General features: G+C 40.1%; 1 protein-coding gene across 2 annotated transcripts in view; it reads left to right on the plus strand.

Annotated features, from left to right (window-relative positions):
* Window positions 1-557: 557 nt before the first annotated feature.
* The window catches only part of l(2)37Cd (general transcription factor IIIC subunit l(2)37Cd), a 34,640-nt gene continuing 9,182 nt past the window's right edge, over window positions 558-26,015 (plus strand). For both annotated transcript variants that reach the window (XM_080282153.1, XM_080282152.1), the window contains exons 1-10: window positions 558-572; window positions 5,060-5,193; window positions 5,519-5,675; window positions 7,067-7,168; window positions 12,170-12,339; window positions 13,432-13,545; window positions 19,399-19,566; window positions 20,681-20,816; window positions 23,612-23,697; window positions 24,787-24,927. In XM_080282153.1, coding sequence (XP_080138279.1) covers window positions 5,065-5,193; window positions 5,519-5,675; window positions 7,067-7,168; window positions 12,170-12,339; window positions 13,432-13,545; window positions 19,399-19,566; window positions 20,681-20,816; window positions 23,612-23,697; window positions 24,787-24,927 — 1,203 coding nt within the window. In that variant the 5' untranslated portion in view covers window positions 558-572; window positions 5,060-5,064. The remainder of the gene's footprint in view (window positions 573-5,059; window positions 5,194-5,518; window positions 5,676-7,066; window positions 7,169-12,169; window positions 12,340-13,431; window positions 13,546-19,398; window positions 19,567-20,680; window positions 20,817-23,611; window positions 23,698-24,786; window positions 24,928-26,015) is intronic.

The following is a 26,015-nucleotide window of genomic DNA, read 5'->3' on the forward strand; positions in this document are numbered from 1 at the left end:
CTCCCATTCATCTTCACTCAACAGTACTGTATCATCAGCAAACAGCAACACCGGAAGCTTCCAAATCTCACCCTCATTCATTAAAAATTGTTTTTAAAAAGGTAAATAAAGGGTTCCGTTATTGTACTTCATACTTGGTGTATCTTGAATTTCATGGAATATGAGATATTTTAATGAATGCTCCGAGCATTATTTCCTTATCACATTTTAATCGGATGTCCACTGTCTGATGTATAAACAGATCTGCTTTATGTCTGCACCTACCTTCGCCATCCCAATCCCATGGTCGGGTGATGAATTGATGATTTCAAAACGCGTCGTAATGGAACGCTCTTAACGCACGAACTGTTTTGGCGCAAGCTTTACCTAAATTTGTATTTCAATAAGTTAAAAATTATTGGGGATCTGGGGGGAGAAGCCCCTGGTTAGGTTTCAATATCTCTCCAGTTAGGCTTCCACTGCTACTTATGGTACATACGAGTTTGTTTGGTGTACTGACGTCGTGACAGAGTGTCGGACTCGCAGGGATCGACAGTAAACAGTAAACGCTGCCGGAGGTGTTAAGCGACTTGGTATATTTTGTTCCCTTGAATATGTTTTGTTCTAAAATCTATGTTAATCACCTGTGATTTGCCTAGTACAACAATTATTGGTAAACGAACACTTTACTCTTAGCAGTAGATGCACCTTACCAATCATTTATTCATGATGTTATATTTATCTGATTATTTCTAGGGTGGTAAATAAACGTTTCTTGTTAAAGCTGTTTCCTCATTGTTTTTAGCCGTTCTCTGTGACAATTCCTATTTGATTCGTCTGCGTAATCCAACCAAACCTAGCTTAACTTTACCTAATAATTTAGCCAAACCAAACCTACCTTAGAGTGAGTCTTAAATGACGCCTGAAGCAGTCGTGGATACAGCTTAAGGAACATGATGATGATAACAGTAGAAATTTTTCAGCAGGAAAAGGTAGTGTACCACCCTGAAAAATAGAAAAATACAGAAAATAAACTGAGGATTATGAACTGGATTGGTGAGGTCAATCTGCCGCTTCAAGGTAAGTGTACATTTACCCACTTATTTCCTAAATAACGTGGGTTTCTAAGTAAACACCTTGAATCACAGTGCCTGATACATGTTTACAAAACCATAACACCAGAGTCTTACAGAATAGTAACATGAATCAATTCGTTGCACAGTTGTAAGTTAGCTTTCTTCTGTGACGTTTCTTCCGCAAACTGAAAATAAGTGAGGTACTGTGGCGTCTTTAATATGGTGTTAAGGCTTCTAAAACATTAATCCCTGTGGCTTGACACCATAATTCCATAAGGGGTGGCCATCTGTCTTTGAGTTACTTAATTTACAAGGAGAGGCACTAACCCTCTGCCAGCCTACTTGTTGACATGTAGGGAACAAGTATGGGTTGATGATATGGTTACCACCCAATGTTGTAAATGGGTTCTTAGCTTACAGGCAACCATTAGGCATGTCACTCAATGTAAAGCCACGTGAAAAGGAAAGTAGAGTAATAAAATTTGACAGGAAAGATGGGAGAAATAGGAAGAGAGGAGGGCAGACACAGAAAAAGAATGATGAAGGAGGAAGTAGGCAGCACTACATCAAGGGAGTGGATGATGGTCACCACCACTTACCGTGAATGATTTACAGGCCATTTTAGGTATTACCCTACCCAAATGTCACTTAAGCTAACCTAGATCTGTGTCATTCAAGCCTAACCAAGACTAATTTCCAGTCTTACCTACCGTAAGTCATCAGTGGAGTCCATCTTGACAAATTTCAAATTTGAGAACATGTGAGACCTGCTTCCAGCCCTCTTGACTAATTGAATCAGAACCATAATGCACCAGCAAAACAAAAGCACACCACCTGTGGCCACAATGAACCACAAAGGAACAAACGTATTGCATGATGTAATGAATGAAACTTAAGCAAACTGTCAGCACAGGCACTCATTAGAGACTCCACAATATTGTATCTCATTTATTTTTAGTTTACGGGAGAAAAGTCACAGAAGATAGCTGCCGTAGAACTGTGCAACAAATTGATCTGTCACATGTGAATTACAGAATTATAAAACTTATTGTTAAGTTGTGTAGATTGGGTTGGGAAGAGGGAACGGTTCCAGAGGACTGGAAATCAGGTATTATTGTTCCTTTATACAAAGGAAAAGGGGAGAGAGAAGTATGTGGTAACCACAGGGGTATATATTTGCCTTCTTAGTGTGACTGGAAAAATATATGGCAGAATACTCATTGACAGGGTTAGGCATATGACAGAGGAGCTAGTTGGAGTAGAACAAGGGGAATTTAGGAAGGGAAAAGGGTGTGTAGATCAGATATTTGTTCTAAGATGTTTAGTGGAGAAGTATCTAGAGAAAGGAAAGAAAGTGTATGCTGCCTTCATGGACTTGGAGAAAGCTTATGACAGAATAGATAGGCAAGGTGTGTGGAAGGTATTAAGAATATATGGAGTGGAGGGGAAATTGTTGAGTGCTGTGAAGAGTATGTACGAAGGAGCTAGGGCTACAGTGCGAGTGGATGGTGAGCTGAGTGAGTTCTTTGATCTCAGTGTGGGACTGAAACAGGGTTGTGTGATGTCTCCATGGCAGTTTAATATATACATGGATGGGGTTGTAAAGGAGGTGCAAGGTAGGGCAGTGGGTGTGAGGGTGGCTGTAATGAATGAGGGTGAGATTTGGAAGATTTTGGTGTTGCTGTTTGCTGATGATACAGTATTGTTGAGTGAAGATGAATGGGAGTTGCAAGGTTTGGTGAAAGAATTTGGGGCAGTATGTTGGAAGAGGAATCTGAATGTTATTGTAAACAAGAGTAAAGTTATGGTGTTTGAGAGGAATGAAGTCACAGAATGTACAGTGAGGTTGGATGGTGAGGATATGGAGAATGTGATTGCATTCAAGTACTTGGATAGTGTGATGAGTTAGGATGGAACTTTGGGGGATGAAGTGCGTGAAAGGGTACAGCAGGGAAGGAAGGTTGTTAGTTCACTGAGAGCAGTGATTAGAAATAGGGAGGTGAGTATGGAAGTTAAGAAGTCACTGCATGATAGTATTGTGATCCCTACCCTGACGTATGGAAGCGTGAACTTTGCAAGAGGGGAACAAGTCAAGAGTGAGAGCAGTGGAAATGAGTTACTTGAGTGGAGCATGTGGAGTGACATGGAGGGACAGGTTGACGAATGAAAAAGTGAAGGAACGTTGTGGGGTGGATGTGGATGTGGTTGCGAAGATTAGGAGAAATACACTGAGGTGGTTTGGACATGTGGAGAGAATGGAGAATGAAAGACTGACTAAGAGGGTGTATGTAGGTGAGGTGGAGGGAGGAAGAGGAAGGGGTAGACCGAGGATGAGGTGGAGGGATGGAGTTGAGAGGTATATGAGGGAGGGGGGGTGAGCTGGGGGGAGGGTAGTCAAATGGTGGGTGACAGAGCGACTTGGAGGCGTTTTGTCTGCAGCCACCCTTTGCGGGATTAGGGCGTTGGGCTATAGATAGATAGATAAATAGTATCTTTTACATTGTTTGGCCAAATTAGAGGGGATTTGTCAATTGCAAATGCTTCTTTTTGTATTTATTTAATAAGGAGAGGGAAGGGATATTCTCCAGCTCCTTGCTCCATCCATTATCTTTGTTAAAATATCTTACCCAAACCTAATGTAACCTATTTTAATGTAAATATGGTATTAGTTGGAGCTAGAAGCTTCAGTTGCCCCTCCTTATTTACTACACAAATGAAGCATTTGTAACTAAAAGTCATAGAGAAGACCCCCCCCCCAATTCAGTTGGACTGTCTTAAAATACTGTACACTACAAAACTGTACATGATTATTGACCGAAACTTGACATTATTCTCTTGATTACGGTATATATTTTTGCCATTTTTCCCATTCATGTACCCCATGACTTACCTTGATTTTACAGCCCTACCTTCTTTTTAGGGAATCAGCATTGACGGGGTATTGTAAGTCTAACTGAAATTCATATACAGACGTAAAATACAGTACCGGTACCAAAATTCAAACATTTGTAAATTTCCAAGTGAAATTTGGAGTTTGTAAAAAAAAATGTATGCAGTATATACAGTAATAAAGAGTGGCACTGTACAACACATTTACCATTTACTAAATTCCTTTCTTCCCTTACCCATGTTCCCTATAAGACCAAAGCTCATGCTCTGGATCCCCCACTCCTTGTGAATGTAAAATTGAAGTAGAGAGATAATATATTTTACTTCCTAATCATCACCAACATGACCTTTGTTCCTACAAAAAGATAAAAGGTCAGAGTGTAGCAGAATCCAAAAAGCTGAAAGAAAACTTACCAACATGCCCAGTGAGGTGAACCCTTGGAACCCAGACTCCAGCTGCAGATGTAACCATCTGCACATTTTATTTTTTTTCTTATAATAATCGCAAATGGGGGAGGCAGTGGCCAAATCAGTAGAGAGGTGGCCTGCAGTCCTAATGGACCCAGGTTCGAATCCCCACTGGGGCAGGGAACAGTTTAAGTATTTGAATTTCATTAAAAGCAGACTTTACTGATCTACTAGACAACCCGCCAACATGTTGTAAAAATATCCCCGCAAATACCAATACAGTACACCAGTCCCGTGTGAGACAGCCCTAGCATAATATTCAATATAGATGGTGGGTGTTAGTGCCGAAGTGATGACACATGGAGGTGTATGGACGTAGGAGGACTACTGGGCCTATAACAGGCTGAATCCTAGCCCAGAATCACTCACACACACACACACACACACACAAAATACTTCACTGCTCATACATCTCCCAGATGGAGTCAGTCCACCAACTTTGAAGTTAAAAAAGGGATACCAAATCCTTGTCATGTGCCCCTTTGTATGTGAATCATCCAGCCAACTTGATCCCCTGCCATATCCATCCACTTTGGTCATTGCTCACCATACATCAACCTCCTGCCTTCAGACTCACTCAACTATGTTTGACCCATTTTACCACCGTATTAACATACTAAAGGAATATTTATTTTGTGCTTTGACAGTAAAAATGGCACATGGAGGGGTATCAGTCAACACAGGCAAACTGAGGCAGTTCATGTGTATAGAATACCCTGGCCTGGTAGAGAATGTACCTGAGATGATCAACACACTTGGAGGAATAGAAAAAATATCGGAGGTAATTACTATGCCCATTTCTTCTGCATAATAATAAGTACTAAATTGAATCTTGATGATGTCCTTTTAAATTTGCTCTCCCTCTCTCGTGACTTTGCAACTTGGGAAAGACTTCTTGTATGGAGGTGGATGACAAAGGCTGTGTCTAACTCTTCCAGTTCAGGAAATCTCTCCTAAGATAAGTAAAATTATCAGAAGGTGGTAAGAATAAATAACAAAACACAACATTGGATTGAAGGGATTAAGTGAGTACTTTGTGTCTGCTTCCCATTTTCTTGATTTATAGCACCATCTTCATATTCTTGCTTTCCATTTATGCCATTCAGGTGTATTGTGAAGATAACCGACGTATGGAGCTGCGATTTCGACCAAACGATGTTTATTGCAAGCCCACCTGTGGAGAGCGACACAACTCAACAGCACTTCTGCTTCGAGTTGTTCGCAAAAAAAAGAAAAAGAAGCCCAGCGGCACTCAGTCAGAGGGTTGGTCCTTTGTAATTTCATGAATGTTAGAATGTGTCCTTTTGCTTCATGTTCTGTTACTCATATAGCACCCAAATAATTCAGTAAGTTACCCCTACAGTATTAGTAAATGTCTGTGGAGTCATTCAAGAAACAAGTCAAAGCTTTTCTTTTCTTAGAGGCATATGATCCTGTCAGTGATACTGTTACTGATGATTGTAGGGTTGAATAGGAGCCACTGTTCTGATTCAGTACAATACTACTGTACGTATGAACTGATAGCCTTGTTCTTAGTTTAGGTTTTGAACACTAGGGAATTCATTTGAAGAACTGGCACTTTTGAGAAACAACAGATCAGCCTTTATTATAATTACCGTACCTAATAAAAAGAAATATATTGGCAACTTTAAAGATACAGTTTACTTCACAAGTTGTGCTGTGTGACACATTGTGTAGGATAAGACAGCATTTATGGTTTTTTGTATGTCATGATACAGTAATCTAGATATCGACGTCATCATTATCTAACCCTGTGTTGCCCTGTGAGGAACGTCAGAGCCCGGAGCTAGGCAAGTTGGTCCTGACATTTAAAATGAGAGTGACCAGCCTCACTCATCCCAGAGTTTCATTACATGGGCAGTAAACTCCAACCACCCCTTGCATATAAACACACACAGGCTCAATCCAGCTGGAGCGCTGTAATTACCCACTAACCACCAGGTGCCATAAGCTGGTTACCTGGTTACCATCCAGCGTAGTAAATGGTTTCCTGGAGTACAGGAAACCATTTGTCATGTCACTTAGTGTAGAGTCGACCGTAGACAGAAGGAAGAGGAAAGAATGAGGGAAAGAAAGACAGAAGAGGAAGGAAGGAATGAAGGAAGAAAGAGAGGAATAGACAGTCACCCAAGAGCAGCACTATATCAAGTGAGCGGATGGTGAACACCCTCACCTGCCACAGATAATCTAGATGATTGGCATAAGATGACTTCTTAATACTGGTCTGATAATAGTATTATTGAGGCATTCCTTTTTTGTTTGTAAAGGCTGAAAGTTCAAACCCATGTACTTAGAACTTCTGGTCTGTCATACTCACAGTCAGACTGCTATGTATGAAATTTACATGACTGGGAAAAACAGACGCACAGTCAAACTGCTATGTATGAAATTTACAGGACTGGGAAAAACAGTATGCAGACTATTTTATGTGAAACAAACTTGATGAGGTACGAGGATAACTCATTTGAATCCTAAGCTCATAACTCATTTGAATCCCAAGCTCACAGGACCCATCTGCCTCTCAGGCCAGTCAACCCACATTAACACCAAATTTATTGCATCCTACTTTTTTTTTTTTTTTTTTTTTTTAAGTGTTGCCAAATGTAATATGTATCATCCTTTTCTGTTTGCAGTCGAGGGTGATGCGGAGGAGGTGGCAACACACTCAGCATCAGATTCAGCCAACATTAAAACTGAGTTGATGGGAGTCGTCCACACTACCTACAAATTTAACAGTCAGTTTCTTGTCTGTGATTACTACTGTCATTATTTATATCATAGTAATTCTAAGATTATGTTTGAACTGCAAAAGCTGAATATATTCACTGAAGTATCCAAATACAGTACAATGCATACTATTTGAGGTCTTTCAGTGTTAACAACAAATGCAGGTATACCCCAGTTTAACAGTGTAATTAGTTAGGCAAAACCCCATTATTAGGCGGGATATCATATATCAGGGTACTTTTAACATGTAAAGTAATGGGAAGCGTTTATCAACCTTGGGTTTCCCCTCCAGCCAAGTCCAAAACCCACCCAAATGAGCCCAAAACAAGTTTAAAGCCAATCTAAATGGCCTAATAGCTGTAAAGGAAGCTAACCTAAGCCTAACACCTGTAAATAACTCACTGAAACCAACAAATAAAATCTGAATATTGTCAAATATGTCTGGAAAAAATCAAGCTTAGTAAACCGTACCTCAAAATGACAATATTCACTCCACCTATGGCTAAAACACGTTAATCCAAGTCTGGGACACAGTTTTAGTCTAAAATATCATCAGAATCAGTTTTTAAGAAATCAGAACGCATCGTTAAACCAGGGTTTGGCCATCGTTAGGCGGGGTAACTTTGGTACAGTATTTCTACCCCTATCACTAAGTTGAGGTATCGCATCTAGGGGTCTCGTATATCGAGGTATTACTGTACCAAATATACCCAATAGAATAGAACAGTAATGTCACTCTCATTGAAGGTATAAAATGCAATGTTTAAGGAAAGTACCATATTATGTCATGGAATAAAATTGTGAAATATAGCTCTAACATGACTTTTACAGTGTACATTACCTCAGTACATTATTGTACTCTCCAAGCCTCACTTCCCTTTATCTTTTACCTAAAAATATTCTAGTCCACATTAAACAGGATTCTCTTGCTGTTATTATATACTCTGTCTTTTTGTACGCCTTAGATGAATTACCAACCTTCTATGTAACAACTGACTGTTTCTGCAGAATTCAGCCACTGCAACTGGATGTTTCCAGATATCACTGAGTTTATACTAAGGAATGGTCTCTGTTGTCAGTACTGTACAATACGATACTTTATTAGGTGAAATTGTGGTGTGACAGGTGGCACTACAGACAGAGGAGAATGAAATATGTGTAAGTTTTATTTTGTTTTTGGTGCTGGAGTAAAGTTCATTGCTGCATTTTAGTTTGTCTTGTCTCTGAGTTATTTTTTTTTTTTTTTTTTTTTTTTTTTTAGTAAAGTTTATTGTTTGGTTTTGGGTGACTAACATCCATTTTCATACATACATTACTATTACTGATTGGTGATAAGGAATGTTATTATAAAGCATTTTGTATGTTCCAGGGTAGTTTTTGCCTGTGAGTTGTAGTAAAGATGTCAGAGGCTTGAATAATGGAATGACTGTGTGATCTGTGTTATTGGCCATTCTGTTGACAGTTCTCATTTAATACTTTCATTTTCCCAGTCTTTAATCCTGCCCACACCATTTACACACATATATTATAAACCATAAAATATTCAAAATGCAATGAAAATGGTTAGTTAAGAATTAAACTGAGGATTTTTACCCTCACCATTGCAATTGATATTATGACTGTAATGTTTATAATAAGTGTCTAGAGTGATTGTACATAGTTGTCAGGGTCATATTCATGGTGGTTGTGGTTTGAACTGTAGTGATGCATGTTGATTACCGTTCGGGCTTATAGTGAAAACAGTGAAAGTACTATGGGTCACAAAAGTATCGGTGCACGATATGCATGAAACATTTGGGACCACAGAATGAAGGTCACTGAAATATTAGTGTCCAACCTACCACACGTTGATAGCCCTGATGTCGGGAGGTGTCACATCGCCATCTAGCAACATCCTCTTGCAAACATATAGCAGATGTAATTTATATAAACAGACATTGTTCATACACAGTGAGACGTTGGTAATGTACAGCAGTTGTTCAGATGTTTTCAGTGTGCATTGGACCCCCTATGTACCAATACTTTTAAGACCCATAGTACTTTGCTGTTACTGAGGAATTATTCTATATGAATTAGTTTGGGTGGAAAGAGGTGGGAAATGCCAAGACAGTTGAAAATGGTAAGGGATTATTTTAGCAAGTGAAGTATGGAAGTTGGAAAAACAAAAACACTGATGAGGGATAGAAATGGATGAATAAAGTATATACAGAGATAAATGTGAAAAGGGTTGCATCCTCTTTTAATTCCGCAACTGACTGAATGATGGTGACACAAATTAGTTTCAGAGAGGAAGGAGGTGAGGAATGCTAAGATAGTTGAATATAGTAAGGGATTATGTGAATGCATGAGGTATAGACGTTGCAAAACTAAAGAACTGATAGGGATTGAAACGGATGCATAAAGTATGTATGAAGATAATATGTGAGAAGGATTGCATCCTTTTTCATTTCTGCTGCTGACTAATTGGTGGTGTACGGCACAAGTATAGTGCAACAGATTATTGCTGTAAAGCCCATTGTGAATGGATCATTTCTTGTGATGTAGAGCTAAGAGTTTTGATGGCTTGAAGCCTTGAATGTTTTAAATAGATGTATGACCTTCACTAGGCACTTATTTTTTATTTAGTTATTTATTATTATTCATCCATCCATCTATCATCCAATGTTACGTTGCCCCATGAGGAGCGTAGGAGCCTGGGGCTATGCAGTTGGTCCTGACATTTAAGATGAGAGTGACCAACCATACTCATCCCTAAGTGGCATTACGTGAGCAATAAACCCCAATCACCCCATGGAATTTATTATTATTATTTTTTTTTTTATTCGCTCAGCAGTGGGTTATGGTGAAGATCATGAACTCTGCTTACAAATTCAGGTTCCTAAGAGGTAACCGGAGATGCAGGAACCAAAACAACACATCAGCACACTAAACAACACAGGTATCACCAACATAAACAGGCATGTTATTACAAAGTTCAACAACATCATACTTAACACAGACATCACATTCCACAAGACAACAGCTGACATTACAACCCCCACCTCATAAGACATGGCTAAAGACTTAAACATAACTCACCTCTCCCAAATACACCTGACACCCAAACAGAACTCCAAGAAATAAACAATATCAACAACAAAATTAGTATTAAAAAAAGAAATGAAAGGCCTTTGTAACAACACTTCCTCACTCCACAGACACCTCTCTACTCTGCAAAATACTTAATAGTATCAGTAAATCATTTACACCCACTTCAAGACCTGTGCTGCTGTCACGTCCAGCACCTAGCACATCCCTTCCTTCAAAAAACAAGCAAACATTCTCGTTAACCACTATGCGAACATAAGTCGTTTATCATTAACACTCCTGAGTCTAAACAACCCTCTCAACATAGGCTGTCCTTTCCACTCAATGACAGTGAAACCCCCTTTACTCCAGAACAGGCACAATATTTTTATTATACTAAAAAAAAAAAATCTGCAATTATAGGGCCAGGTGGCAACAGCAGCTGAGTACACCTGAAACATTTAGGACCACAAGGCATCCAGGTCCTCACAAACATCAGTAACTACGCTCATGCCCAGTTTCGCATTCCCAGTATTTAGAAACATGGAACAATCATCACTTTACTTAAACCAAAGACCCTACACTCCTTCTTTTGACAGACCTATAACACTACTTTGCAAACCATCCAAAATAAATGAATGCCTGATTCCCTAAAAACCCATGTTACTCTGAATCCTTCAAAACATGGATTCAGAGCACTACACTGTACAAACTCCTTACCATACTGACTAGTCTCACACAACAAGCACCAAATCAATTCCATGACACACACAACACACACTTCTCACAACAACAGATATTAGAAGAGTCGTCGATGCTGTCCCCCAGTGCAAACTTTTTACAGTACTGAGATACTGTACACATCACAAACATGGCAAAAAATACATAGTGCTGGCTGTCCAGAGTCTGGTAGACAAGCACGTGTTACATTCCAGGGCAAGTAGTCATAGACACAAAATTTCCACAGTGGAGTTCCATAGGGCTCTGTTCTCATACCCACAGTCTTCATCCAATACGTGCATGATATGCCCACACCTCAAACCACCAACAAACATTGCCTCTAATGCAGATGACATCACCTTAACAACCACACACCACACTGCAGACATGGCCTGTACACTACAACAGGACTACAGACTTGGGTTGAGAACAACAGGCTGACGACTGTTGCAGCCAAATCCATCACCACACTAATCACCAGCACAAAACGTGAACACTGGTACTCCCCCAATGTCACACTCTACAATGTTTGTGTGCCACACACCTCCTCCACTGAGATCCTTGGAGCAGCATATGACATTGGACTCACCTTCAAGGACCATGTACAAGACATTAAGTGGTAGTGCACCCCCTGACTCATCAATTCACTTAGGACAACAACAGGACCAGACTTTGGGCAACAAAAAGAAACACTCCTTACTCTACAAACAATACATTAGATCATTAATGTCCTATGCTTCCCCAGCATGGACTCCCATCCTATCTTGTGCCCACCATAACACCTTACAAATCATACAGAACAACACCCTACAGTACACATCATCAATGGCTACACCAAAACCACTCCCACAACCCACTTACACTGAAACAAAAGTCCTCTCTGCCAGAGAAATGAATGAATCAGCAATCTCTTGCAGCATTCAAGTCCCTTAAGCTTTGATCTCAGGTTCACAATAAACAATGTCGGACTGATTCTCACCATTTTTTTCTTTTTATTCTTTCCTGTCAAACATAATAATCTTAATTTTACAGCTGTTTACTTTCTTCTTATACTTTTCTGTCAAGCAGCTTGACTTTGATATTACCAATACTGTTTTTACTTTCAGTTTTCAGATTCATTTACCTTTCTTTATGTTCTTTATCATCCTGATTTCCTTTATCTGTATGGTACATTACTAGATGTTGAGTAGTTTCTTGTACTGTACTCACATACTTCCCCACAGATATGTGTGACTTCCAGTATGTACCACTGGTAAGCACTGATGATGGCCTATCACAAGTGTGTGTGTATGACCAGCTGGCACCAAAGGGTATGGTAGGGGCTGACTGGCTCAACCATCCAGCTCCTCTTTACCTTCCCCCCGCTGCCTTCACAAGGATGGATACCCCACAGGTTTTTTAGTCCACCTACTTTGTCCTCATGTAGCGACATTAACACTAGTAATGACTTTTTTTTAATGCATTTTTACTTGGCTAGGGAGACACCCTTTGAACTGGAGGAGGTAAGTACATCTTCAGTAACCCATTCATTAAAGGGTGGCTCTCATAAGCTGAACAGAATTATCTGGTGATACCAAGAACAAAATATATTTCACAAGACTTAAGGTTAATATGCACTGGTCATGTTAAATAATTCACAGTTTCTTTTGCTGTACCTCTTATGAATACCTGTAACAGTGTTCAGTCTGGCTGAATTCTCTTTTACTGAATTACTTTGGTAATAGTGATATATAAGGTTGGTGGGGGCACTTACCATCTACTCACTTGATGTAGTGCTGCTATCAGGTGCCTCCCCTTTCCTCTTATCCTTCTTTCCATCCTTCCTCTTCTGTCTTTCTTCCATCCATCCATCCATCATCCAATCCTACATTGCTCCATGAGGAGCGTAGGAGCCCGGGGCTTCCCTCATTTTTTCGTCTTCCTTCTGTCTACGGATGACTCTACACTGAGTGACAAGCCAAATGGTTTCCTGTTCACCAGGAAACGACTTACAGTACGGTACTATGCTGGGTGGTAACCATATAACCAAATTATGGCACCTGGTAGTTTAGTGGGAAATTAAGGCGCTGCAATCTGCTTGAGTCGGTGCAGGCTTATATCCAAGGGTGGTTGGGGTTTATTGCTTATGTAATGCCACTCAGGGATGAGTGAGGCTGGTCACTCTTCGTAAATGTCAGGACCAGCTTGCCTAGCCCGGGGTGCCTACACTTCTCATGGGATAACACTAGAGTAGGTGATGAATGAGTGAATGAATAGTGATATTATCAGAGTGTGATTGTCTCTTCATAGGAGCAGTACTGTACTTACATGAATCCCCAATCTACATTACTGACTTACCTATGGTGAAGCACAATGTTTACACAGAAATAATGTTCTTATCATTAATTATGCAATTGTAGGTGGAGGCACCTGCCATCCATCTACTTGATGCTACCTTCAAGGTGACTCTACAATAAATATTGGTTTCTGTTTTATTGTTATGCAGGACTACCGTTATCGTCGAGAAGCCAACAGTGACAGCAAATCCAAGACTCCTCAGAACATTATTTGTCGCACACGCCAGCGCAGGACACACTTTGCAATATTCTTTTCGTTTAAAGTAAGTTACGACTTTTTGTTATTCATTTCAAGTTTCTAATCAATAGTGTATGTTATCCTACTGTGTGCAAAATGTTTAGCCAGATTGAAAGATAATTTTGGTCTAAGTTTAAACTTATCCTTGAAACTTATTTTATGTCATGCACAGCCCCTCTTCAGGGATTACCGGTATATATCTTTGACTCTACTTATAGAACTTTAGGGTATATAGCACTTTGCAAGCAAATGCCTTTCTTAGTGTCAACCAGTGGCTCTTGGGTGGGATCATATACCTGACCCCTCAGTTAATAGTGTTTGCTCTAACCTACTGTACAGTCATACACCATTGAGTCAAATAAACATAGTCCTTTAAGTTTTACATAATCATAAGACTGCCACCTGCATGTTACAGTATTATTCTTTTGTAAAGGGGCCCATACACTGTCAAGCATGTTTGTCAAACACAATGTTTGATCATACATCGCCACACAATACAGCAAAACTAACCAAACTTCAGTTAGTGCCAGTGACACACTGTATTCACATAGGGTGATACACTGCCAGTATGAGCAAAGATCATTCTGTGTTGCTATTATACTTGCATTGGCAACAGACAGTAATAAGAAAAAAATGAAAAAGAAACAATAGATGAAAGATTGGTAAAAATAAAAAAGGGGGGGGGGCACCAATTTTCTCATGCAACCCTTTTGAAAGAACTGAAAGGTTTCATCACCAGGAGATTTCAAAAACTTTTTGAGAACGGATAGTGAAACTTTTGCAGAATTGCTGGAGAAAGTAATACCCAGTGTGAACAAAGAGGACACTGTTTTAAGAAAAGTCATACCAGCAAGTCAGAGACTCTCAAGTACACTTTGTTTTCTCGCAGCATGCAAGAATTCTGGAGATTTGAAGTTTACAACTGCCATTTGTGCTCAGTCATGGTTGTATTCTCATGGAGACATGCGGCACCATCACAACGGTGCTCAGAGACAATAATAAGATGTATATTATTTGCAGTATTTTTTTATTCTTCACTCTTGATTTGCCAAAGCGCAGGAAGCTGCCTAAAGTTCAGTGAAATCATTTCAGAATGCGCAAGGTTCACTTGTGCTCGCCATGATGGTTGCCCTGCGACTGTGCATGATTGATCATGCATTACCACACACTACCAAACATATCTGACAAACATCATGTTTGAGGGTGAAATATAAAACTTTTTCAATCATCTTCAAACATATTGATCACACCTTCATATGTGCCCACACACTCATAGACTGTATGATCCAGCATCAGTTTGACAGTGTATTGGCCCCTTAATTCTTCAATAGCTGCAGGCGTCAAATGATGCCCTACTGCGCCAGTGCCGGGGGTGTCGAATTAGCGCAATATAGAAAAAACTGCGAACAATTACGGGATGGGAATGAAATCAGTGGTATGGTTACATGACCCTACTCGTACCATCCAAAGCACTCGGGCAGTCAGTTCATCACGCCCATTGGTTTACATGTTATTGGCACGTGCATAGTACAGTAATCACTCGATTATCTGACATAATAGAGCCAGAGTCATGTCCAGGTAATGGCTCTATCTGGATAATGGACTTCTCCCCCAGCCCCCCTCTTCTTACATGTCCTAACTTTGAAAACTGTTGTAAAAGGTCACTACTGTACATCGTACAACATTTGTTCCTGGTGTTTTACACTACTGTATTTGGTCAAACAGACCTATAAACAACAACCAAGCAGTTACCACAGTCAAGCAGACCCATCAACCACAGACATGCAATTACCAATGCAGGACCATACCCTGCAGTGACATGAAAAAAGTACCATAATGTACAGTACTGTACATGATAAGACTGGCTACACAAGAAAAATGCAGTGGGCACACAAAATGTTATGGCAAAATGAAATAAAATACTGTATTGGTAAAATAATATCATGGAACATAACAGTAAGCTAAGTCAGTGGGCACACAAAGTGTAATGGTTAAATGGCATAAAATCACGTAGCTAAAATAGAATAACATCATGGAACAGTACAGTAAACTAGAATAAAATCAAGGAACAGTATAGTCATTTAGTATAAAACCGGCTATACAAGAAAAAGGCAGTGGGCACTCAAAACATAATGGTAAAATGGAGTAAAATCATGGTAAAATACTTTAGAATAAAATCATGGAACAGTACAGTAAGGTAGAATAAAATCAAGGAACAGTACAGTCATCTAGAATAAAACCGGCAACAAAAGAAAAAAGCAGTGGGCACACAAAATGTAATGATAAACTGAGTAAAATCATGGTAAAACAGAATAAATTCATGGACCAGTACAGTAGGTTAGAATAAAATGAAGGAACAGTACAGTCAGCTAGAATAAAATGAAGGTAACACTCAATTCCTCGCAGGGCATTGTGTGAAATAACCTGCTAGCTCCTTGACTCTGACTGAGTCAACACTACCCTCTTCCTTTTCCCTGGTGAAGGGGCTATCATCACACACCCTAGGAAGAGGTATGCGAGGAATAGCAGTGCGTGAAGCAGGTAGGAAATCGCCACAAAAGTGACCACATGCACTGCCATGACAACTTTCCTAGAGGAGATGTTTACTCATTGGATGTCAGGTGGGAAATGAGAATGACTGAGGGAGCCTGTAGCAGGTGCTGGGTGAACTACGGAGCCAGGCGGCGTGACATCACTGGGCTATTCTCGTCTGCATGGGCAAGAAATGTCCACGTGGCAAAAATTTCACCGCGGAGGCGAGAATATTGTCTGGATATTTTGAAAAAAAAAAAGTGCCATTAATGGTTTAATACAGCTAGATCACAGCATATGGATAATGGATCGTGCAGATAGTGGATGTCTGGACAATCAGGTGATTACTGTAATTTTATGAATTTTTCTGCAAATCACAGGATGGGTTTAGGAAGCTAAAAAACACATTGCCAGGTGTGCCAGATGATTCTCTTTTCATCTGGGGAAAAAGAAATCTGTTTTCGAAATTTGAAAAATGGTCCCAAGGCCAGTCTATGGTGCACATGAATGTACAGTAGAACCCCGGAATTTGTACACAATTCATTCCTGGAAGCTGTACGAGTTGCAACTCGTTCAAAAACCGAATCATTGTTTTCCATAAGAAACAGTGTACTGTATTTTGCATTAATCCGTACATAAAGCCTTTAAAATAAAGAAGTACAGTATACCCTGTAGATGATATAAATGATGATTTTACTGCATCTTACCTGTAATGAGGAGAGCTGATGGCTGAAGTGGATGGATGTGGAGAGGAAGAGGAGGGGTGTTAGTTTTTGGAAGGAGAGTCACCTTCCATGAAAACTGTAGGTAACTGCCCTTCTGGTGTTTTTCCTCTTTTCTTTCTCTTTGGACGAGGAGATTCTTGGGATTGGGGAGATGCATGGGGCTGAGGAGATGCTTGGGGCTGGGGCATTGATTTGGGTTCTTCAATGGTAAAGAACCTCTCCAGTGTTGTCTGCTGTTGATGACTTTTCAAGATTTTCCTAAAATGGTCAGTAACATTGTCCTTAAACAGGTTGATGCTCCTGGTGACCACAGCGGTGTTAGGATGCCATTTTTGCACCAGGGTCTGTGTTTTCTCCCAGTGGTAACACAGTTCCTTAATTTCTGCAGTGGAAATGCTCCCCTTACTCATCTCCTTCTCTGAAGAAGAAGAAAGTTCCACAGCCACTTCCTCTTGCTGATCCTTGTGCAGTTGCTGGAGTTCTTTGGTGGTTAGCTCATTCTTGTGGTCTTCCACTAACTCCTCCACATCCTCATCGTCCACCTCCAAAACCATGGACTTCCTCAGGGACACAGTATCATCCACCACTGCAGTCCCTTGTTCAAGTTGTGCCTCAAAGCCTTCGAAGTCTCTGACTGGGACACAGTCTGGCCACAAATTCCTCCATGCAGAGTTTAAAGTCCTTAAAGAAACTTCACCCCAGGCTTTGTCTATTAACCTCAAGCAATGAAGGATATTGAAGTGGTTCTTCCATAAATCCCTGAGGGTTAGCTCGGTGTCAGAGGTCACTTCAAAGCACTTTTGAAAAAGTGCTTTTGTGTACAGTGTCATAAAGTTAGAAATGACCTGCTGATCCATGGGTTGGATTAGAGGAGAGGTGTTAAGGGACAAGAACATCACCTTGATGAAACTGCATTTACCAACCAATTCTTCCTCAAAGCCTGGAGGGTGAGCAGGAGCATTGTCCAGTATCAGGAGGGCCTTGAGAGGTAAATTTTTCTTCTCAAGGTATTTTTTTTATAGCAGGGGCACACACTTCATGAGTCCATTCAGTGAAGAACTGCCTTGTTACCCAAGCTTTACTATTAGACCTCCACATTACACTGAGTTTACTTTTTATCACATTGTTTTTCTTAAACACTCCTGGGTTTTCTGAGTGGTACACAAGCAAAGGTTGAATTTTCAGGTTCCCGTTCTTGGGTTTTCTGAGTGGTACACAAGCAGAGGTTTAATTTTCAGGTTCCCGTTGGCATTAGCACAAAGCAAGAGTGTAAGCCTGTCTTTCATGGGCTTGTGTCCAGGCAGTGATTTCTCCTCATTTGTAATGTAGGTCCTTTTAGGCATCTTTTTCCAGAAGAGGCATGTTTCATCACAATGAAAAACTTGTTGAGAAGTGTATCCCTCACTCTCTACAAATCTTTAAAATTCCCCAACAAACTTTTCAGCATCCTCTTTGTTAGCACTACCAGCCGCCCTATGCCTTACAACATTATGAATGCCACTTTGCCTCTTAAACCTGTCAAACCAGCCCCTACTTGCTTTAAATTCATCACTTTCAGCATTTTTCTTAAGATCACCAATCAACTGGTTAGCTCTTTCACAAATTATTGTTTCAGAAACATTATTGCCAGCCAATTGTTTTTCATTAATCCACACTAGCAATAATTTCTCCATTTCTTCAATAAGTGGTGACCTGTTCACAGCAAGAGTAGTCACTCCTTTCACCACAGGAACCCCGTTTACTGCTTCTTTGTTTTTTAGCCTGGATGAAAAGATAGATTTCGCCATACCATAATGAATGGCAGAATCGGAGACACGGGTTCCACTTTCAAACTTTGCAATGAGTTCTTTTTTCAGCTCAATTGTTGTTCTCACTGCTTTCCTTTTAGTTCCAGCTGACTCACTAATCTTCTTAGGGCCCATGATTATGTACAGTTTTCTGACCAAAATACATAATTTATCACAAAGGTTAATGGAGCCTGTATGACTGATGCGTAGCTGGTGGAAGCCAAAGCGGGACTGGCGACCATGTGGCTCATACGATGCCACGTCTCTTAGTGCGAATAGCAGGTCTCCGTACGAAAACCGGAGTGAAAAAAGCTGTACAAAAACCGAGTTGTACGTGTAGAGAGGCATACGAATTCCAGGGTTTCACTGTATTACCTCACAACCACTGAGGGGTTAAGGCTGTGTATTTGTTGTCTGGTTTTCTGTGGTAAATTAAGACCCTCCTTGTTCTTAAGAATTTATCTCTGCATCACCTTATTTTCTGTTTCCCAGTCTCATCCATGTATGTCTGCTTGTGCCAGATTGACCAGTGAAAGACATTTTGATCAAATAGTATGTTCAGGATATACTGTAAGTATGTTGCATTGCTTGGCATTTTTACAGATGAAGCAACACAGTATCTTAGAATGTGTGATGGCATTAAAATCTGTCATTGAGGAATCAGTTATCTTCAGCCAAGTTTTTCCTCTCTTCCTTCCTTTATCCCCATGTTTCTCTTTCCTTGCCCATCTTTACTTCCATGTTTCTCTTCCCTTGCCCATCTCTTCTTTACTTGCTTTCTGTTCCATATATATTTATCATCACATTCTCACTCTTTACTCCCTGGCTGTTAAGGATGAAGAGGTACCAAAGGAACCACTACCAGGAGCAATGTCGCAGGTGCGTGTCAAATTCATGGACCGGGCACTCTACCAGGGGCTGAGGGATGCCTTCCAAAAGCGCCCCATCTGGTCTAAAAATGCTCTCAGAGTTTGGCTCAACTATAACAAGGACAAGCTCAAGGTAAAGATCAGATCAAAGAGTTTCTGGTAAACTAATAATTAATGAAATACTGTTTATACAAAGATGCACATAATAAGTTTGTGTTTTCCTCATCAGATGATGGAAAGGCTCTATCGTGTGTTATGAAAATGAGAAGATGAAGTTCTAGTGATATTAAAGTACAGTACAAGATAATAATAGATAGTGCTGTCTTATGAAGTGAGATTAATATGTGTTGTTTTGCAACTTGTGGCTAGTTTTTATTATTATTACAAAGAGAAGGTTTGGAAACATTATGTTTTTTACTGTCTCTCCCACATATTATGAGGTGCAACCCAAAAGTTCGGGGAATTTGACCATGAAAGAAAAATACTAACTCCTAGTTTCCACTGCCTCCTTCAGAATAGACCACTTGGGTATGAATACAGCAATCCCAGTAGTTTTTCCAAGATTCCATGCATCCTTAGAAGTCCTTAAGTGGAAGAACAAGGACTGAGTTCTCCACCATGACAATGTACTCACCCACACATCATTCATTGTTCGGCAGCTATTGGCATACCAAAACATAAGTCATTCCCCATTCCCTCTGTTTTCCTGATCTTGCCCCTTGCAACTTTCTCTTGTTTCTCAAGCTGAAATTCTGGCTGGAAGGGCGTCGTTTTGACACAATTGAGGATATCCATGCAGAGTTGCAGTAGGTGCTCAACACAGTCACAATTGAGGACTTCCATGGATGCATGGATTTTTGGAAAAAACAATGAGATTGCTGTATACATGGCCAATGGGGCTACACTGAAGGAGACGGTGGAAACTGGGAGTTAGGGTTAGTAATATTTTCGTTCATGGTCAAAATCCTCGAATTTTGGGGTAGCACCTCATACAGAATCATAATTTATGTTTGTCACAGGACCTAGACATACAGACTCATCTCACCATGAACCCAGTGGATTCAAGGAACAATCCACTTCAGTACAGCACTGTTAGAGATCTTTTATTGGGTCAGTCTTTCAACACAACCCTAACAGAAAAAATCTCTGGGAGTGCCTTGCCAGTTCCCTTTACTTCACATCCAGATGAGTGAGCCCACAACAACAATTAAAATATGTTCAGTAATCCTCACAATACCCCATTCTAGTATCTGCTGCCAACTTTATCCTACTACTTCCACACTGGACCATGGCGTAATCTTTGGGTACGGCTAGGCTATGACCCTCGCAAAGACCCCAAAGCCTGGATCTACCAAACATTTGACTACCGCATCAGGCAGGCAGGTAAGTCATGCTTTCATGGTTGTACTGAACGTGTTTATTCATAGCTTATTTTCTTTTTAGCTACAACTGGGGAGTAAAGTACAGGTATAAGATGTTTAAGAGAAAAACAAATTAATAAATCTTTGGGGGTGCTCACCATCCACTCATTCAATCTAGTGCTGCTCTCAGGTGACAGTCCTTTCCTCTCATCCATCATTCTTTTCTCTTCTGGTGTTCTTTCCATCATTCTTTTCTCTTCCGTCTGTCTACGGGTGACTCTACACTAAGTGACAAGCCAAATTATTTCATGTATACCAGGAAACCATTTACTATGCTGGGTGGTAACCATAACACCAAATTATGGCACCTAGTGGTTTAGTGGGTAATTAAGGCTCTCCAATCGGATTGAGTCTGTGCAAGTTTATATCCAAGGGATGGTTGGGGTTTATTGCTCACATAATGCTACTCAGGGATGAGTGAGGCTGGTCAGTCTCATCTTCAATGTCAGTACCGTACCAACTCGCTTAGCTCAGGCTCCTACGCTCCTCATGGGGCAACACGGGATTATGATGAATGAATGAATGAAAAAAGTAAATCTCATAAAGTACACTTGTTTGGAGTTCAGTTGTGAGGTATAAGTTTATTTTCTGAGATGGCAGACTAAATTTCATACATACAGTGGATCATCTTGAGTACAACAGTAGGTCCTCATTTCTTTTTTCTTCCCCCCCCCCACCTTTCCACAATAAAGTACAAATGGTTGCCCATTGAAGTTCCATTCTCACCCATAAAGCTGATTTACTATAAAATTTACAGCTCTGGTTGTATGAGTAAAATTGTGATACTTTGGAATATATCCCTCACATGTAATGAGGACTTCTGTATTTCAGTTTTACTGTTCATATATCTTAGGAATGACTTAGGGACGTGGCATTCCCCTAGTCATCCACCATGGACCTGAGTTCCTTTCGTATAAGTGATGGTTGTGTTGAGAGTTATCAAGCTTGCAGCTGTACAATATGCATATGGAACTATAGTTGGGGGCAAAAGCTTGCTTAGGCCTAATATTTGACTTCTGCAGTCCTCACTTTCCTCTGCTGGTTATTCCTAAGCAGAGACAAGCTTGGGGAGTTCCCTGCTGATAGATTCCCTTTGATATGATTCATAAAGCAGGCTAGTGACAAACATGCCCTAAGTGTGAAGTTTACCCTCAGTTTACATGGGCCTGCATTGTGCTAAACACATTTTGTACAAACAAGCATGCCCGTGTGAAGTACAGTAGACCCTCAACTTACACAGGCCATATTTGCACCAAACACATTTTGTGTGGAAAGATAAACCCTGACCTGGCTCAGTCAGTGCGGGGAAAAAACTTGTGTGGGAAAATCCCAGAAGTTGGCCATCATCCACAGCCATCCCCCTCAAAGTTCCACTGTCAGACCACGTAGATGCATTTAAATTATGAGATGTGAAATGGTCTATTTACAATAGATCACCTGGCCTTGCACACACACATTTCGCATGCTGCTTGCCTCTTTTGTCTCTCACCTCATCACCACCACTTATTATGTACAGTAGTTACTTTTTCTTTCAGATAAGTTTTTTCATATCATTTATATGGGATCCAACATGCTTGTATGTTTTAACCATTGGTTAAAATCCATCATCCAATCATACTTTGCCCCATGAGGAGCATAGGAGCCCAGGGCTAGGCAACTTGGTCCTGACATTTAAGAGGAGAGTGACCAGCCTCACTCATCCCTGGGTGGCATTATGTTAGCAATAAACCCCAACCACCCCTTGGATATAAACCTGCACAGGCTCAATCCGATTCGAGTGCTTTAATTACCCACTAAACTACCAGGTGCCAAAATTTGGTGTTATGGTTGCCACCCAGCATAGTAAATGATTTCCTGGTATACAGGAAACTATTTGGCTTGTGACTCACTGTAAAGTCACCCATAAGTAGAAGGAAGAGGAAAGAACGAAAGACAGAAGAGGGAATGTAAAGTCACCCTTAGGCAGAAGGAAGAAGAAAGAATGAAGGAATGAATGACTGAAGAGGAAGGAAGGAAGAGAGGAAAGGGCAGACACCCAAAGCAGCACTACAGCCAGTGAGTGGATTGTAAGCACCCCTACCTACCACCAAAAACAAACGGTCATATATCAACACTGCTAAATTTATGGGACATGAATATATGTCCTGTTTGCACTTGATCCCCCCCCCCACACACACACACACACACATACACACATCTTCCACCTTCCTCTCATCTCTCACCTCATTCATTCAACTAGGTTTTACATTACTTTATGCCATCAAAATACTGTAGTTTTTGACATACAGTACCTCTAAGTTGGTAAGTCATTATCTGAAGATACCCCATTCCCCATCATCCAAATATTGCTGCATCCTTTTTCATGGCAAGTGATCATCATTTATTCATCTCTTTGTATACTCTAATTGACCCTCTTTTATACTGTTATATTCCTAGAGGTTGCATGTATACCAGAATGAATGTTAGGTATGATCATGTGGGCATAGAAGTTTTTCAAGAGGGGTGAAGAGAGATTGGAAAATTTTTGCATTTCATCATAATAATTAGCCATATAACATGAGTTTCAGTGGCTCAATTTGTGTGTTTCAATTTGTGTGGTAAAATTGCTGGATTCATTAGTCATGTGAACTGAGAGTCTACTGTAGGTGCCGTGGAATAGTAGGCTACTGGTAGGCAAACTTTGTCCCTTACCATACCTCCTAGGGGCAGCCAGCCAGCCATCTTCTTTTTGTGTGATGAATTATTGGTCTTTTATAGGTGGAGTAAAGACCAAAGTTGAGGCCAAACGTAGTTACTCTAACTACGTTCTACCATACAAGAGCTCCAGTGCCTCCAGAAGGAAAGTGAGTTGAAAATTACAGTGCAGAGGACTCATAATCCATTGAATGATATACTGTATTGCATTAATACGCTACAGGCAGCCCTCCACATTCACAGAATCACTTTTGCGAGCCTAACAGATTTGTGGATTGCCCCTCTGTGGAGCCAAGACTGAATTTAATGGGTATGGTTGTGAGAAGCTGAGGTAAATATGTAGCTGATGACTTCCCCACACTCACTTGTGGGCAAGTCATCAGCTGTTTGTGATATGTTATGTTGCTTTCAGGTCCCAGATATGATTTATTAGGTACAGTATGTGCACACATGCTCACAGGGGGTGATTTGCAGCTGTAGAGGCATTTATGGGAGGGTGCACCAAACATATACGGAAAATCCACATTTGTGGGGGTCTGTGTCACATAACCCCTGCAAATGTGGAGGGCCGTCTGTACATAGTTTTATATGAGCATCAGACATAAATTTGTTTAGGCCAGGCAGATGATTTTGCTGAGCTTGGTATATTACAAAATTTTGGAATTGGAGAGGTTAGATATAGCCTTCATTAACACCTTAGCCACAAGAGGTTTCTCCTATGTTAATATCTTATGCATTAAAAACATATATTTTTTTTTTTCATGTAAATATTCTCGTATAGATATTAATTTTATTCATTGTATTTCCTTCCAAATATTACATTCATGAATAATGAAGCAGTTTGTAAAAGTTGTATAAAAGCCCTGAAACAAATCAAATTTGTATGTCAATTGGTCAGTGTTTTGACTGTAGGTTCACAATTATTGCTTTCATTTTTCTCTTAATCTTACTGTATATACTCTATATTACAAAGATGATAATGCAGCAATTCTGTCACACCAACCTTCATACAAAGCAAATTAGATCACTGGGCAGAAGTGTTGATCAGCCAAATGAGGTACCTAAATTTATTATATACAGATTGCATATAAAGTAGGTAAATTTTGCAGCTAGCAAAAAGGATGCGAAAATCTAAAATGAAGAAAAAAAAAGCTATCTCAGCACATGTTGAAATTAATGAATAAAGAGATTTCCCTGGTTAGTGCTTTGCCATAAATCTTTACTGAATGTCACCACAGACATCAGTTATCCAGTCATTACACTTGGGAGAAACAGGAGATGAGGGAGGAAGAGAGACTTCTACCACTGATAAGACCTCTGATGAGTTATACATCTTCAGGCCAGGCATGATTCCACCGTACCGACAGATGTTCTACCAGGTAAGTCTTCTCCATCTTTATAGTCTCTCATCACTAAAAGTTGTTTCAGTTAGAGGTTTTCACAATTAATTTGCTGATGAATTAACAAGTCTCACATAAAACTGGTTTTGATATGAAGCCATTTTAAGGTCAGAAATGAGAAGTTTATACTTTTAATCCACCAGTTTTGAAATAGAGGCTTTATGTACCTGAAGTTGTTTCACTTAAAACAGCATATTACCAGCATATGTCATACACTTGAAATGAGGACTGACTTTATTGTTATGGGATTCACAGTGATATAGTCAGCTATTTAGGTGATGTCTGATGTATTAGACTGGCATTGCTGTAGGGAAGGAAGCATATACTATGTACAGTACATCACTTTTTCAAAATGTTTGCTGATACTGTGACCTTGAATCTCTTGTATTATATATTAATAATTTTTATGTAGCAATTTTACTTCTGGTAGGAGAACCATTGTATAACTCACTTTCCATCAACTTACACGGCATTGTAAATTTGCCTTCAGCTTCCCATGTTCAACAGCTCCTTTCCATATCTAACCCTTATCTTCTCTCCTAACCGAGATGGCTGAATGATGCCAGTAACAGTAACTCATATTCTGTATCCTCCTGTTTCTTTATATTAATTTTAAAGCCTAAGATGATTGTTGCTGTGTGTATGCAGCAGTCTGATTTGTTGTTTTGTTCCTGAACTTGAATCATCATCAACATCATCATCTAATCCTGTGTTGCCCCATGAGGAGAGTTGGAGCCAAGGGCTAGGCAAGTTGGTCCTGCCATTTGAGACGGGAGTAACCAGCCTCACTCATCCCTGAGTGGCATTACATTAGCAGTATACCCCAACCACGCCTTGGATACAACCCTGCACAGGCTCAATCCGATGGAGCCCCTTAATTACCCACTAAACCACCAGGTGTCATAATTTGGTTATATGGTTACCACCCAGTATAATAAATGGTTTCCTGGTGTATAGGAAACCTTTTGGCTTGTCATTCAGTGTATACTGTAATCATACATAGACAGAAGGAAGAGGAAAGAATGAAGGAAAAAAAGACAGAAGAGGGAGTCACCTGTAGGCATAAG

This window comes from Coenobita brevimanus, chromosome 92 (assembly GCF_032717465.1).
Source record: "Coenobita brevimanus isolate Jiangsu-jjx chromosome 92, ASM3271746v2, whole genome shotgun sequence".
In the NCBI taxonomy this organism is placed as follows: Eukaryota; Metazoa; Arthropoda; class Malacostraca; order Decapoda; family Coenobitidae; genus Coenobita; species Coenobita brevimanus.